At 38.9% G+C, this 15,026-nt stretch overlaps 1 protein-coding gene across 1 annotated transcript in view; it reads right to left on the bottom strand.

Moving 5' to 3' along the window:
* Positions 1 to 380: 380 nt before the first annotated feature.
* The window catches only part of ATAD2 (ATPase family AAA domain containing 2), a 30,412-nt gene continuing 15,766 nt past the window's right edge, over positions 381 to 15,026 (bottom strand). Inside the window, exons 17-28 of the mRNA XM_064645596.1 lie at positions 14,224 to 14,329; positions 12,693 to 12,876; positions 11,003 to 11,188; positions 9,681 to 9,816; positions 9,370 to 9,566; positions 7,454 to 7,613; positions 7,120 to 7,242; positions 6,883 to 7,023; positions 5,416 to 5,766; positions 4,600 to 4,724; positions 2,760 to 2,888; positions 381 to 1,284 (exon numbers count right to left, since the gene is read on the bottom strand). Of these exons, the coding sequence (XP_064501666.1) occupies positions 1,246 to 1,284; positions 2,760 to 2,888; positions 4,600 to 4,724; positions 5,416 to 5,766; positions 6,883 to 7,023; positions 7,120 to 7,242; positions 7,454 to 7,613; positions 9,370 to 9,566; positions 9,681 to 9,816; positions 11,003 to 11,188; positions 12,693 to 12,876; positions 14,224 to 14,329 (1,877 nt within the window). The 3' untranslated portion in view covers positions 381 to 1,245. The remainder of the gene's footprint in view (positions 1,285 to 2,759; positions 2,889 to 4,599; positions 4,725 to 5,415; positions 5,767 to 6,882; positions 7,024 to 7,119; positions 7,243 to 7,453; positions 7,614 to 9,369; positions 9,567 to 9,680; positions 9,817 to 11,002; positions 11,189 to 12,692; positions 12,877 to 14,223; positions 14,330 to 15,026) is intronic.

The following is a 15,026-nucleotide window of genomic DNA, read 5'->3' as shown; positions in this document are numbered from 1 at the left end:
TGTTTCTGCTTTTTCATTTCAACACTGTCACTCCTGTTCAGTTTTCCAAACAGTTCTCTTGGGGAATGCAGTCAGCAAACCGCCCCCAGTCACACTGGAAAGCAGTGACAGCAGCCAAGATAGAGATCAAGTTAAGGAAAAGTAACATTAATTCATTCTTTATATTTCCAGTGTAATATATTACATTAAAAATTCCAATGTAAATTTTCTTTTTTTCCTGGGCTTGCCTTTGTTGTATAACCCATACACCAGGAGTGGAGAGGAAGCTGCTCACATGCACCTCTTCTTTTAAAACCTTAATATCTGTGCTGGCTTGTAAGTGCAAGGTTATTAATGATCAAAATTACTCTGTGGTTAAAATAGAGCAGACAACACACCACTAAAAAGAGATTAATTTTTTATTAATACCCAAACAGAGAAAAGAAAATGTGGATAACGAACAAATGTTTGAAGAAACACACTTAGAAGGGCATAAAAAAAGAACACTATTGACATAGGTAAGAAACCAAACAGAGGGATTGCACATTTCGGTGTTCGGTATCACCACACGCTGTGTGTGAACAGCAAAGGATTGTGCCACATATTTTATGGGAATGAATTTTTGTAGAAGTTGTGATACAGTGAAACTTGGTCTCATTTTTTAAAATAACTATCAAATTAACAGATAAATTTTCTCTGCTGGTTTGAGAAGGAATACATCTTCAAATCAGGATATTGCTTTGCTTTTACTTCAATATATTTATTGCAAACAATATATTCACTTTTTTGTAATAAACAGATTTCAATCTCCCCAGGTAACTAGAAAACTATTTACAACTTAATTCAACTACAGGCCACCTGATCAACTAACAAATGATATTAAATGCTTTTTTCCAGCATTAAGGTTGCCATTATTACAAACACAACTAAAATTTACCTTAGAAAGTTACAGTAGTAAATCTTGCTTTGTTTCAAGTTAGTTTTTCTTTTAAAAAGAGGTACTGAAATTATTTATTCAGATCTGTGTTCTAAAGGCAATCACAGCAGTACGTCACATAAAAATATACACAGATAGGAGAGAAATATCAAATAAAAGTCATTAAATTACTTTATTTGAGCTTTCTTAATAAATTTTAACATATATTTGTTTCATATATGTATAAATAAATGTGCAGAACTAGTATTTATTGAGTTATGCAAAGAAAAGAGCATGCAACCAAAAGGAAACATTACAGACTATGTGAAGTCAGGTATCTGAAATCCGTATCACGGATCACTGAAGGCTGTAATTTCTTTCTTCATTGCCTAAGAAGAAGAAAAGACAAATCAAGAGTCAGTGCGAATACAAGCTTAAGAACCCTGTTTACCTCTTCATCAAAAGAAGGAAGAATCTGTATATACATACAGTAGTCAATAATAATTTAGCTGCTTCTGCCATCACGACATCGTTCTATACCCACTGGCTTCAAACACATCCTTATGCACCCAAAATAGTGTAGGCTAGAAAAACTGCAGGGATCTGTACCAAGAGGCTATGGATCTCTATCAATGGTGCTTTTAACAATTAGAAAGGAGACAGTTCCCGAAGAGCCACAACTAAAAGCTGTAACTGTTCTTTTCTCAATAAATATTTGTTAAAGTCTCTCTCTTCATACAGCAGAACTTGCTCCTGGACTGACTTGTGCTGTTATTCTGAATAGGAGATATTTTTTTTTCATTAAAGCTGAAAGTAAAAGTTGAAAACAAACAAAGAAATCGAGTCCCGTCACAAAAGCACACAAGCCCCAAAGGTAACAAACAAATCCCTTCTCATGCTAAAACATATCATTATTCTAGAAGAAAGGGGTGCCTTTATCAGGAATGGCATCCCTGGATCCAAATAATCCTCACTGTTGCACAATCAGAGTGGAGTGTCTGTTCTAACTATTGGGTGTGGAAGAAGGGATCAAGATGACCAGGGCCAAAGAGAAGAGGCTTCCTGGTTTTTTTAAGGAAGACTGAGAAACATGAAGAATTTCTTCTATTTTTAGGCACAACCACCTGAAACACAAATGGATTCCAGGACCTTGAAGCTGAAGACTGAATATCCAACCTATCTAAATCAAGTCAATACTGGGAATGCCTGACTGGGACCATGGGTTCCTGTGAAATATTTCTGACAAGTTTTGACAAGTCGGAAATCCTCTCTTAGAGGACAAGATTAGAGAATTTGACTCAATAGCATTGTCAAACCATCATAGGCAGGAAGCTCCCCACATATGAAATTAAAGTTGCTTGAGCTATACTAGTTAAAAAGAAAGTCTGGTGAGACTAGAGACTAAAGTCTCTAATTCTCCTTATGTTTCATAATTAATTTCTTTTCAATAATGGAATGAATGCTATACAAGTGTTACCAAGTGTGACCATGTTCTCCGCAAGGGGAGAACGAGGAAGCGACAGACTGAGAAAAGCACCCGCTTTTCCCAGCCCCCCACCCCCGAAAAGGTGCTGGAGCAGAACTAGTGACAGACAGGTCAACTACTTTGAGACAGCTCTCTAAGGGGACCCAGCATCTTAAAGACTTTCCTGCTGGAACTGCCAACACTGAAGCAAAATGCAATAATGGATAAATGTTTTCCAGACTGAAATGAACAAGTCTTGTAACAGAGGCAACTAAGCAGTAAAGAGTAATGCTATAATAAGTGTGATGTTCACAGGGCACACATACACATGTGTAACACACACACACACACACACACACGTAATAATGGCAGAAAGTGCTCTAAGACAAAAGAAATTACCTTCACTAATTCCTTTTTGTCACCATCTTCCCGGTGTTGGTAAATGCACTGGCTAAGAACAGCATATAGTTTTTCCATGCGAAATATACTGACGTTCTCAGTTAGCATGGCGATAGAATGCAACACTTGCTGAAGAAAAAAAACAGATATGAGTTCAGAATAGCACAAGATAAGCTGCAAACAGAAAAGGTAGGACGTGGCACAGGTGCATGGCCAACATCCCACATGAAACTATTTCTAACTGCTGCCATATAGGTGACTGCACGCTCTTCCATGTGTTCATCAAGTTCTAGGCCTATTACCAAGCAAATAAACTATAAAAAACCCCAAAACAACCAAAACCCCAAACAAAAAAAATCACCCCAACCAAAACCGAGCAGCTACAGATTGGAGGTTCACCCAGCTTACTGACTGCAGGTGAGTTCCAAAGAAAGTCTCTGGCACAAGTAGCAAGTTTCAATGACACCCACGTTAAGAAAACAAGTTTTCTAGAAGACATATTTCGTGACTGTAGCTCTGTCCTCACAGCTGGAACATCTGTAAGGGCTGTACCATACAACTTATCCAGCCGGCAACAACTTAGCACGTGCTATTAGCACCCTGGCTCTAGAGAAACCTATGTGGATTCTCTACACACACAGGCAGATAGGAAGCAGAGGGGCAGGTACCAATCTCTGCTCTCTGATGACCAGTGACAGGACCCAACAGAATGGCATGAAGCTGTGTCTGGGGAGGTTTAGGTTGTATATTAGGAAAAAGTTATTCAGAGAGTGGTTGGGCACTGGAACAGGCTCCCCCGGGAAGTAGCAATGACCCCAAGCCTGACAGAGTTCAAGAAGTGTTTGGATGATGCTCTCAGTCACATGGTGTGATTCTTGGGGTGTGCTGTGCAGGGTCAGGAGTTGGACTCGATGATCCTTGTGGGTCACTTCCAAGTCAGGATATTCTATGATTCTATGAACAAAATCTCATGAAATTTGCTTGCTTAGGAAGCCAGCCTTAAGAAGTTAGTTTCCCTCTTTTCATTCCATTTCTCATCATTGTATGTAAACATCATTGCTGTAAACAGCAGCCTGCCCTGATTTGACCAACCTCCAGGACCTCAACCTATCAATTTCCCAAATCTCCCTCACTGCAACATCTCCCGAAGAAGGCCAGGTCCTTCTTCTACCCTCTCCAATTCACACAAATGAACTTTGCTTAACCCCATGCAGCTAGGTCCATTTTTGACCCTTTCCCCAGCTGTATCCTAGGATAGCACCTTCTCTCCTACAGGGGACTAGAAAAGCCTTGTGACACTGTACCTGTATGAACACAAAATTCTAACGTTGGATTTTGAAAGCATTTGAGAAAAAGCAGGTATTAATATTTTATCCAGGATGAGCTTTGAGTCAACTCAAACTTCAGGTTAACTTCAGGTTAAAAGTCATCACTGCTAAAAATCAAGGTCCTTTTCCAATTCCTAATAAATGAAAACGTGCAAACAGCAAACCAAAACAACGCCCAATCCATCATAAAAATTGCCATGACATTAATAACCAACAGTACTAGCAGTGTGTGTCAGTAGGATATTTTAAAATTTAACAAGATCTGTTACACTAAAACTAGGGAGAGAACCCAGTCTCCTGAAATTTAGTTCACCAAAAGCAACAACAGCAGTCTAACCAGCTGTGGAAATAATGGTCATAGTCTATTACAGGGTGAATTATTTCACAAACCATATATCCCTCCCATAAATTGTTTGAATTTGCATTGGTTAACAACTGATTTCATTTCCAATTCCAAATGTAGCAAGAAAATGTTCTACTTCAGTATTAATAAAATTGAAATTTAGACTTACTTTGAGCTCACAGTAATCCACAAACACGCTCTGTGTGCCAATTTTCACGGCTTTCCTGACACAAGCCAGCTGTTTTTCTTCCACCTGAGAACATCTCGCACGAGTCACGCGCTGTACCCATGAATCTGGAACGACACAGATTCCTTAAGCGGGATTTCTCTTTTTTTGTAATATATAGTATGAATGAAGTATCCTGTACCTGGAAAAGAGTACTTCTCTGCAATAACAGAGACAGATCTGTTACCGTTTTTCACTGATAAATGCTTGACTTTTACATTCTTTCTAGCAAAAGTCACTGCTCCATAAAAACTAGAAACTTGCACACACACAAAAAAAAAGCACTAGACAAAAAGGCAGGTAAAACCAGGAAAAAAACCAGTCACACTGCCAGTACAGCATTGCACAGTAAAACTCCAAAGTAATTTAAGTTAGGAAACACATCTAACACCGCAAACAGTAGTTCATCTCTTCTATTTCACACAGGACTGGGTCCTTACTGCTTGAAGTACAGCTTTTAACTTACACTGCTTATTGCTGGGAAGATTCTCATGCAATAAAAGAAAGCCAACGATTGTTTTTCAATTAGATACCATTTGAAAAACAAAACTGCAGAATCAGAAATCCAGCAGCTGCAGAAAAACACAAGTTTGGCCGGCATAACTCAAAGGGCAGCACCATTATGCAAGAACACTGTGTCCTGATTTGAGAGGGACGCAGCAGATAGAACAGAATTCAAGAAGGCTAAAACCTAGTAATTGTTATAACCCTCCTCAGGAAGAAGAAGGAGGTAAATGACCTGTTTGACCTTTCACTTACCATTTGAACCTCCATCTTCAGAAGTTCCGGCTTTTTGGCAATCTGGCATTTCACTCTGCTCTCTTAGGTCTGAATGTTCTCTCTTCTTTCCAGAAGGAGATTTAGTCACAAGGAGAACTCTCTCTCTTTCATTTTCTGTCCTGTTTTTCTGTCGTTCTTGAAGTACATTTTCATATTCTTCAATAGGAGCATCCTGGGAGGATGCAAATTCATTGCAATCCGTGTTAGACTCTTCACTACTCTCTACTTCAGTTTGGTCTTCAGGAATTTTATTCTCTTTATTGAACTGAACATTCCTCTTTGCTGCAATACTCGACTTTCTGTTGTTTTTGCGTTTTCTTCTTGATTTATCTACAAAGAGATACAAGAAAAAGTCATCCAAAACATTACCATAACAGTTCTTCCTTCAAAATCCAGCATCTTCATCTTACTTGACTTACAAGGAAAATGACCAAAGGAGCTCAAGTACCATTGTCTGTCTCCCTACAAATGTCTGGAGAAAAAGTTGCAATTTAATGGGGTCAATTTGCTACTAGATGTAAAAAAAAAAAAAAGTCAGCTACAGAATTTCATGCACAAAACTATCAGCTTCAAGCTGTTATGAGCAGAAAATTCTTACTTTAGTTAGGAAGTATTACTGCAAAGCAAGGTTATTGGGTGACTTAGTATGTGATCTAATACAGGTGAACAACAGAAAAGCATTTGGAGAGGAGTCCTTCTTCAAAATCTCAAAATCTGTAAACTTCAAAAGCTATACCTATGTTGGGAAGAGTTGAAAAGACACTTTTAAAGGAATATGTGCTGGAAAAAAAAAATTGTCCACAAAGATTTATGTCTCATGGGCTTTCTGATTCAGTTAACCTTGTTCGAAACAAACTTGGCTTTTTGTCTTCCAAAAAAACCCATCACTCTTTGTACTCATGGAGTACCACACAAAGCCTACGGGTCAAGTCAGAGGCAAAATTCCCTGACATGCCAGGAAGACCAGGAAACTTCACACCATGTCATGTGTTTTAACTGAAAGACACCCTAGGGCCTTTGTTTTTTCATGGGGAAAGTCAAGAAATAATGATTATTGATCCCCTGTTTTTTAACTCTTCCCCCTTCAATTGAAAATCACGGTAAGAGGGCAGGGAAGGGGAAAACACTGTTGCATGTAACTAAAAACTAGTTAAGTATTCAGAAACTGCCACGTACAACATTTTTGACTTCAAGAGGTAGCAATGTAAGAGCCATTCAATGTCAGTTGATCCAGTGCCTTACAATGTCAACCAGCCCCTTGAATCTCATAACCACACTGAAGGAATGACCTCTGGATTTATCCCATGTTTTGAAACATATTAATAAATTTAATGCCTCTGGCATGAAGAATCAAGCATCACAGGAACACGTTAGGTCACAAGAACAGAGAATGTAGCAATCCCTTCAGCACCTTCTCCAAGAAAGTCTGAATAAAACGCATCTTGCCTTTAGAGCAGGGGGTACTGGCATCCACAGGCACTGCTGGCGTCTTTGATTTTTCATTACACTTTGGGTCTGTTTTCTTACACGCAGGAACAGAGTCCTCCTTTGGCATTACACAGAAGTAAGAGGAAGCACAGTCTGAACCTTGCAATAAATAAGAGAGAGCAAAGAATTGTGTCTTGTGTGGCTGGTTACAAATACTGAGTCAAGTCTTGAAATCCTCAGTGTCACAAAACATACCTCTTTTCTTTCGAGATTCTTTAATTTCTTGGCAGCGTTGTTCGAAATCTTCATCCATTTCTTCCCTCACTATAGAATATGCAGTATCTCTCAAGGCACAAGCTCTGTGCCTAAGGAGACGATCTGAAATTTTTCAGTCAGAAAGCAGTAGTTACTGATCAATATGTCTATCACAATTTCCCAAATAGTTTATTTAATGCATTCACAGCCTAGCAAGAAATTCTCTTTGAGGATGTTTAAAATTATCTCATTCCACATCTGCTGTCCACAGATGACGTTTATCAACTTACACATTTAAAATTTTTACAAATTAGGGATAAAACCACATCCTCACCTCCAGGATCTTTAACTGGATTGTACTCTAAAGCATTGCTACAGATTAGATCAATGTCTTTTAGAAAATCTCTTGCAGTTGGGTACTGGTGCATGTCAATCTTGGAGAGAACTGTCGAGAGGTCCATGGGCTGTTTAATGACAGCATTGTAATCAGGTACCTACAGAGGAAACATAGGTGCTTGTAGATTTAACGCAGTAGCCATGAAGAGTAATTATTTTCATAAAGTCAAATAAAGGACTTCTTAAAAACCCCAATATGACACATCCAGAGACGCAGAAATTACCCAGTTAGTTTCTTGAAAACAGAAGGGCTATTTCACCTGGCTTTGATGAGACAGACTAGAAGACAGGGAAAAAAAAGGCAGGGAGGTCAGAAGCATGTGTGAGGCAGAGAAGGGAACTGGCACCCAGAGTGGTATTCATTTCACTTCCTTTCAGAAAATAACAACAAAGAAACCTCTCAGTAAAGTCACCTGAGAGTCTTTGTTAGCAGCAAGAAAAAGGCTGCAGGAATTTCACCTTTCATGCACCTGTCTGGGTACCTACTTTAGAATGAGATAACTGGACCCAGAGGTGCCAGTTTCTTTATTCAGACCACAAAAGAAGCCTAAAGGGTAGTTTACATGAGGACATCTATGTTTGTTTAGATTATTCACATCTCAGAAGCTACAAGGAAAGGAAATGACAAGTCAGTGGATGCTTAGGGGAATGGACTTTGCTGAAACACAAAGCTATCTCAAAACTACAGCTGACTTTGAAGTAGGTGCCCCAGCTTACACTTATTCAATAAAAGTATATGGGAGGATGTGAGAAACTGGATTATTATATTCATTAGTGGCTTGGACCGACTCAAGTGTGTGTGGGGCGGGGGGGGAAAGGGCACACCTTTTTGTGAATGGTGAACCCACCGTTTTCTAGACTCATTTAGCTGGATCTAGAGATGGTAGCTATATTCCTCTCTTTCTCTCTCTTTCTTTACTTTTTCTTCACCTACTCTTCTTTTTTAATATTTTGGGCAACTTAGGACCAGATGGGCTGGATTTGCTAAGTTTTATGTGTTAGCATGTGCTAAGTAACGCTCTGTAGAATGCTTTATTTTGCTTCTATGTTACCCTGTCAACTTTTGCCAAGTTCCCTTATTTTCTAAAGTGTACCAGTAGAAGTACCCTCTGAGAAAATGTGTACAGCTTTTCTCCTATGCATTCTCTCTGAGGTTTTAAAAGAACCAAGTGCTCTTCTAATATGTTTGGAGGGCAGATATTGTTGAAGCCTTGTATATTTTTAAAGTAAAACCCCTTTAGTGAGCTTGTTGCTTGAGACTTGGGGTCTTACAGAGGAATTGAAAAACCTACAAGTCCATATGGTTGATCTTATACCAAGGAAAGCTCCCTGAGAATAGAATCTGAAAATTTATTTGGCAAACTGCTGCTTCTACTCCTGTTCTTGCAGAAACTACTGACAGATAATTAAAGAGTTTTAGGCTTTATTAAAACAGCCCTAGAGGTACTGTTTATAGTTACAGAGAAAAAGAAAGATTTCTACTTTTCAGTGCTGTAACACACCTACATATCAAAGCCTTTTCATGAGCAAACTGTATTGGCATTTGGTGTAAATGGCACTTGGACTAGATGATCCTTGTTGGTCCCTTCTAAGGGAAATACTCTTAAGTTTTAAAGAGGTTTTAGAAGGAACACGGGGACTTCAGTGAACACTCAAAGACCTTGGAGAGCCCCACGGAGTCAACAAAAGTAAAAGCGAAATTCACTTCCAGCTTCCTGGAAATTCAGAATATTACAGTCCTAAAAACAAAGATAAATCTTCCTAGAAAGAGCACACAAACACCAAGGAACATACACACAGAGAAACTGTGAATACACACAGCTATCATGGTATTGCAGATCAACAATAATTTACCTCCTCTGGGTCAACAGGCTTTGTAAATGCTCTGAAACGTCTATCAATGACCAGTCTGTGAGTCACGTCCCTTAAGTAAATCCTAAGTTCACGCAATGTATCCTCTTCCTGCTCCTCCAGCTGTCTCATTTCTTCCTCTGTCAGCTGTCGAGGCTTAGGTGGTGGTGCTACAGGCAGGACTTCCAATGGCCGCCGAGCTTCAATTAATCAGAAAATTTTAGTCAATTGGTGGTATTCAAATACAAATCCATGAAAAAGCAAAACACTGTTAACTTACAGTTAGTAAAATTTCATACTTAGAATATCCTCACCTGCATTGTTTTTTGATGCAGGAGGTTTAGCAGCTTGCTTCATAACTAAGTCTTCAAAAAAACTTCTCCTTTCAGCACAGGTAGGCCACTGGATTTTGAAAACTTCTTCACAGTCATTATTAAACAATACTTTTATCTAAAGCATGAGGAGAAAAGGTATTTCAGATATAAGGCCACACAAATTCTTTATATTCTATTTCAAAAAGATGAGTACCTTTCTAAATTTAACTGAATGTTCATCTGGGTAAACAAGCTATGAAAAGTTATCTTCTTGGCCTTAAAAGGCTAGATTTTCATAACATAGCAAATTAAAACACCTGCTCTGAGAAACACTTCTACAGTTATGGCACCATGAAAAAAAAGGTATGATAAACCACTAAGAAAGGGGTCACATTCACCACCTCCAAGGCTGCTTATTTTGTATTTACCTGCCTTGCTGTCCTTTAGCTTGAATATGGCAACAATAGAGGGAACAGGCAAGGTTCAGCTTACCAGTGCCAGCTTTTTGGTAAGATGGCTTTATAAATATTATTTTAAATTAATTAAAGTGAAGTGTCCAAAGTTGCATACTTCCAAGTTGTACTCTCCATTTTCCCATCTCTATTACCAGAAGGTATGGAAGGAATTTTATTCCTTAGTTTAGAAGGCATTTATTAACAGTATAAAAACTACTGCTACCAAGAAAAAATGATCAGAGCAGCATATCCACATTTTGAACACCTTCCTTTAATGGACACTCTCAGGTGTTTGTTCTGAGATCACAGTACAGCTTGGGGGGGGGCAGTTATACCACCAGAGATGTCTAGGAAGCTCAGCATGTAAAACTTGATTTCCAAGCTACTGAGATGGAATTTGGATCCTAGCTTTCTAGCCTATAAAGAAATCAAAATTTTTATGAAGTTATTTAAATTTGAAATGATATTCCGTCAGTAACAGTGTGACTACTGTACTTTTTCAGTAAAAACGTTTTCAGAAACACAATCTTTTTCCTAGCTACATCTCAAGCACCTTATATTCTTCACCAACTACACACCTAACCATATTGAATCACTGAAATGAATGCTTAAGCAAATTTGTACATCTGTCTAATAAGCATGAATGTGTGAGAAGGGTGAAAGAGTTGGGCCAAAGTCAATCTCTTTACTCAGAAAACATTTCAGACAAATGCTTTCACCATTGTTTTCTCTAAGCAGATTTCAAGAGACTGGGTTTGGGTGCCTAAGTAATAACAGACAGGCACAGTACTCCAGGCTTCCAGGAGTTATAAATTAACAACCAAAAAAGGAAGAGTGAAAAAGGAAGAAAAGTATCGACAGAAATACCTCTTCTGGGAGATCTTCGTGTTGCACATCAGATGTTGCAAGGAGCAAAACTGGAGCAAACGTTGGAACGTTCTGCAGTAGTGTCGTAAAAACAGCTCTCACTGTAGGTCCAACAGTCTCCCACCACAAAGGGATTTGTGGGACATACATAATACTTGGTGCTGTTCTTTGAGCTTCTTGCATTAGCTGGTGAAATGAAAGTTTGGTTAAGAAAACTACATCATGTAAAATAGGCTACTACATAACTACCAGTCAAACTGTCTTATGTAAGAGGAGTACATGATGTCAAAACATCAAGACAAAACAGTAAATGAACAACTCCTTCATAACAAGGTAAAATTTTCACTTTGACAGAAATATAGACATTGCTATGCAGACAGAAACCAACCCAAATCTTTACCTGATTTCAAAACTACTTAGGTGTAAGATAACTCCTAAAGAGCCTCAGAACTCAGTCAATGTGGTGGTGTACCTGAAAAAACAGGACTAACCCTTCAACAAGATGCATTAGCCTGAAGAAATGGCCACACTTGTGACCACAGCATTTTCAGTTCAGAGCAGGCACATACCCAAGACACAGGAGCACAAACAAACGAAGACCTATGTGAGAAGACAAGGGCTGGCACGGTACAATACACCTCGTTACAATTCATATTTTCAAGTACATTTTCTAAGAGGTGACCAGTCTGTAGCCTGCCTGAAGAGCTAAATCACTCAACTTCTCATTACCAAAGGATCCACCAGATGAGATAATGTGCTTTGGAAGAGGACAAGCCACTGCTTTCAGATGGCACCTCAGTACACAAAAGACAACATGCATCTACTCCATGAGGGAAGTGCCAACAGTCCTTTCACATAACAAATTTCTCCATGGACCCTGTCAGATGAAAAATATTGAGGGAGTTCCTACTGCAAGGTGGGAAGCACACGTCGTATGTCCAGGCAGTGACTAGAGAGGGTAGTTACATGTCCAAAGATCCCACAGCAAAAAAGGCATTGTTCCTCCTATGTGACAAATGAGTATCTAGTAATGGAATGTGTCTGTCCTGACTCATACAGCTCCCAAGTGCTGCTACTAGAGCTCAAAATATTTTAATACAAAACGGATTTCCTACCTAAAACTGAAAAGAGGAAAACAGGACTAATCTGCTTATGTTTAATTTTCCTAGTTAAGGAAAGCACACCAGTGTACATGAATTTCAACACCTTTACTGCATGTACTGCAGCAGTAGAAGCTGTATATGTAAAAAAATAAACACTTCTTTTCCCCAAAACCTTGACTGCCCTACAAATATAATAAAAGATAAGGCTTCAGAAAGTGCATGATGCCGTCAGGTTGATGCAGTGCCATCTACTGGGAGCACAGAGCCTTAAGAAGCAATAAAAACTTTCTGGATCCCACCGAGATCAACAGGATTTCTTGCCACAGAGAGGGCTTTATTAGCAGCACCTCCCTTCTTTGTGAGCTGCTAGTAACATCCTCCCTGTTTCACTTCAAATGGAAAACATGGCTATATATAATATCTTTATATGGTATCATTTCATCTAGAAGAAAAGTGGATTTCCAGACAGAAGTAAACATAACAGTACATTCAAGTCAGGCCACCTCCAATAAACAATGAATTTTGGTTATTTCACTAGTTTTTATACAGTTCATGAATCCTACAAGAATAAAGACAAAAACAGATACCTGTGCACATGTTTCTTCCGGGGATGTGGTGCTAACAAACAAAGCAGGCAGGTCTAGTGTATAAACAGGAAACTTTTCCAGGGCATGTATCACTGCAGGTGCCAAATGAAAAGCTTGCCCACACCCTGGATCTTCAACTAATAAGAACCGTGGTCTGAAAGATGTTGGCTGGCAACGAGGATTTCTACAACAGCAAGAAGAAAACACGTTTAAAAACGAGTGATTAATAGGCACACAGATGTTAACTTTTTTAGTTGTAAATACGCTTCATGTTCCGCCAAATAATAAGCTGGTCTGTGATCAGGAAGACTATCAAAGCCTATTTTCTCACAAACTGGTACCAAACCTCCACTGAGAAATCCTGCCAGTCCCCAGCATGTCTGTTACTCCTTTGGCTGGGTTAAGTAACAGCTCTTAAATATCACAGAGGGACTGTCTAGCCAAATACACACATAACAATTGGTCATTAACCTGATATGGAGCAGAAATACAACTCTCTCAGCATAAAGCAGTCTGGATCTCTTCACTGCCCATACACAACCATTTTCAGTGTGTCTTGACTTTAAATAACTTTCTACCTGTGAAGTGTAGCTAAAATTTGGCCATACCTCCTGGAGATGGTGGGAAGCACAGAACAGAACAGCATTTCTAAGAAAAAAATTAATGTGGGCACTGAAACACGTTAGCTGTATTTGAAGAAGCACACAATTGAATTGGTTAAAATACAGCAGTACATTTATTTTATTCCTTCATTCTAATGTTTTCATCTTCGAATTGCCTATTAATTCCCTAATAATCTGACTTTACTAGCATGAAACACACTTGTGAAGAGGGTTATGGTTTCTTCCACCACAATACTGCTGTACCTTTACTTGCTGAAGTCAAAGGTCCTAGAGACCTAACCAAGCTCAGCAGGTCACATCTTCTGGACAGCACAGCTATAGAAAGGGGGCAGAATAACTGACTCAACAGTGACAACAATAATCTACTGCTTCAACTGTTGGCTTACATGACTGACTTCCAAAATGAAAACATCAAAAGATTAATAACAAACTCAGTAGGGTAAAGTACAAAATGCAGACATTGTTTCAGTTTCTTTCACAGTGTTTTAACAAACTATTTCTCATTTTTTTTCTGCTACATAATCTGCTACTGGTTTAACAATCTTGGAAGGCAGAAGGGCAAAAGATGGCTACATAAATCCCCAGGGTTTTTTTTTTTAAGCTGAAAGGGCAGACAGTGCATTTTTTGGGTCTCAAGTCTTTCAAGGAATACCATGGATTAAATCAACATGTTCTAATAATCTGTGGATCACTTTGATTTAGGAAAATAGGACTGGACCATTCAGTTTGATGAGTCAGAGCAGTGCACTCAGAACATTAGCACCCAGTTGGATCTTTGCACTTACTTCATGCAAATATTGATCACCCCCTCTGAACTCATCACTTCTTCACCCAGCACCCCTCACAACAAAACAGTTTACAGATCTGACCATCTTAAAAATATAAACATAAAGGGGACAAACACAGACCTGCTGAAAGTGAGGAATTCTGCCTTTTCACGATCAGGCACTTTATGAGTTGACCTCTCTTCAAAAATTGATGGTGATTCCTCATCAGTGTCAATCACATCATTTCCTAAAACAGGAAGACATGAGATCTTTGTTAACTTTCCTAAACAGTCCAAATCTCACTCTTGCATTAATACACCTTTGAAATCAGTGGAGGAAACCATTCTCTTGTATTCCATCATTTTAGAGTACACACTGAATGCTATTTTCTGAAAAGTTCATTCTACCACAGACCTAAAGCTGTCCTACATCCCATGATTTGCATAAGGTATTATCTCTCTTTTGACAAAAACTTGAGAGGCTTTTTCCCTTAGAATAAAGATGATTAGGAACAACTACTGTAGTTCATAGACATCTGAAAAACACAGAGGCCACTTCTTTTTGGAACAGGTTCCCCCACTAGATGTGGAGAAATGAAGTGAACCTGACGGCCCCAGGCTTCCATTTGTCCATGACTAGTCAGCCAGAATACAAAAGACCCACCTATCTTCTAAATAAGGCTCCTCAAAGATCACCAAAGGAGGAGATAATGGGAGGCAGACAAGAGAAGGGATGCAATTACCCATCCCCCAGCCCCAATGCTTTTATTATGTTGGTGGGTTTCTGCCCCTGTTTTACCAATGCAAACAATCTACCAACTCTATTGAGAGGATATTCTCCAGGGATTAGCATGGTAACTAACTATTCCCAGATCTCCATTAATCAGGAGAGTTTATCAATATTGATTTGTTCTCACCAACTGATAAACTAAACCTGGTCAGGGC

The sequence above is a fragment of the Pseudopipra pipra genome, chromosome 1 (assembly GCF_036250125.1).
Source record: "Pseudopipra pipra isolate bDixPip1 chromosome 1, bDixPip1.hap1, whole genome shotgun sequence".
Lineage (NCBI taxonomy): Eukaryota > Metazoa > Chordata > Aves > Passeriformes > Pipridae > Pseudopipra > Pseudopipra pipra.
The sequence above is the reverse complement of the archived record's forward strand: the minus strand, read 5'-3'. Positions and strand labels throughout refer to the sequence as shown.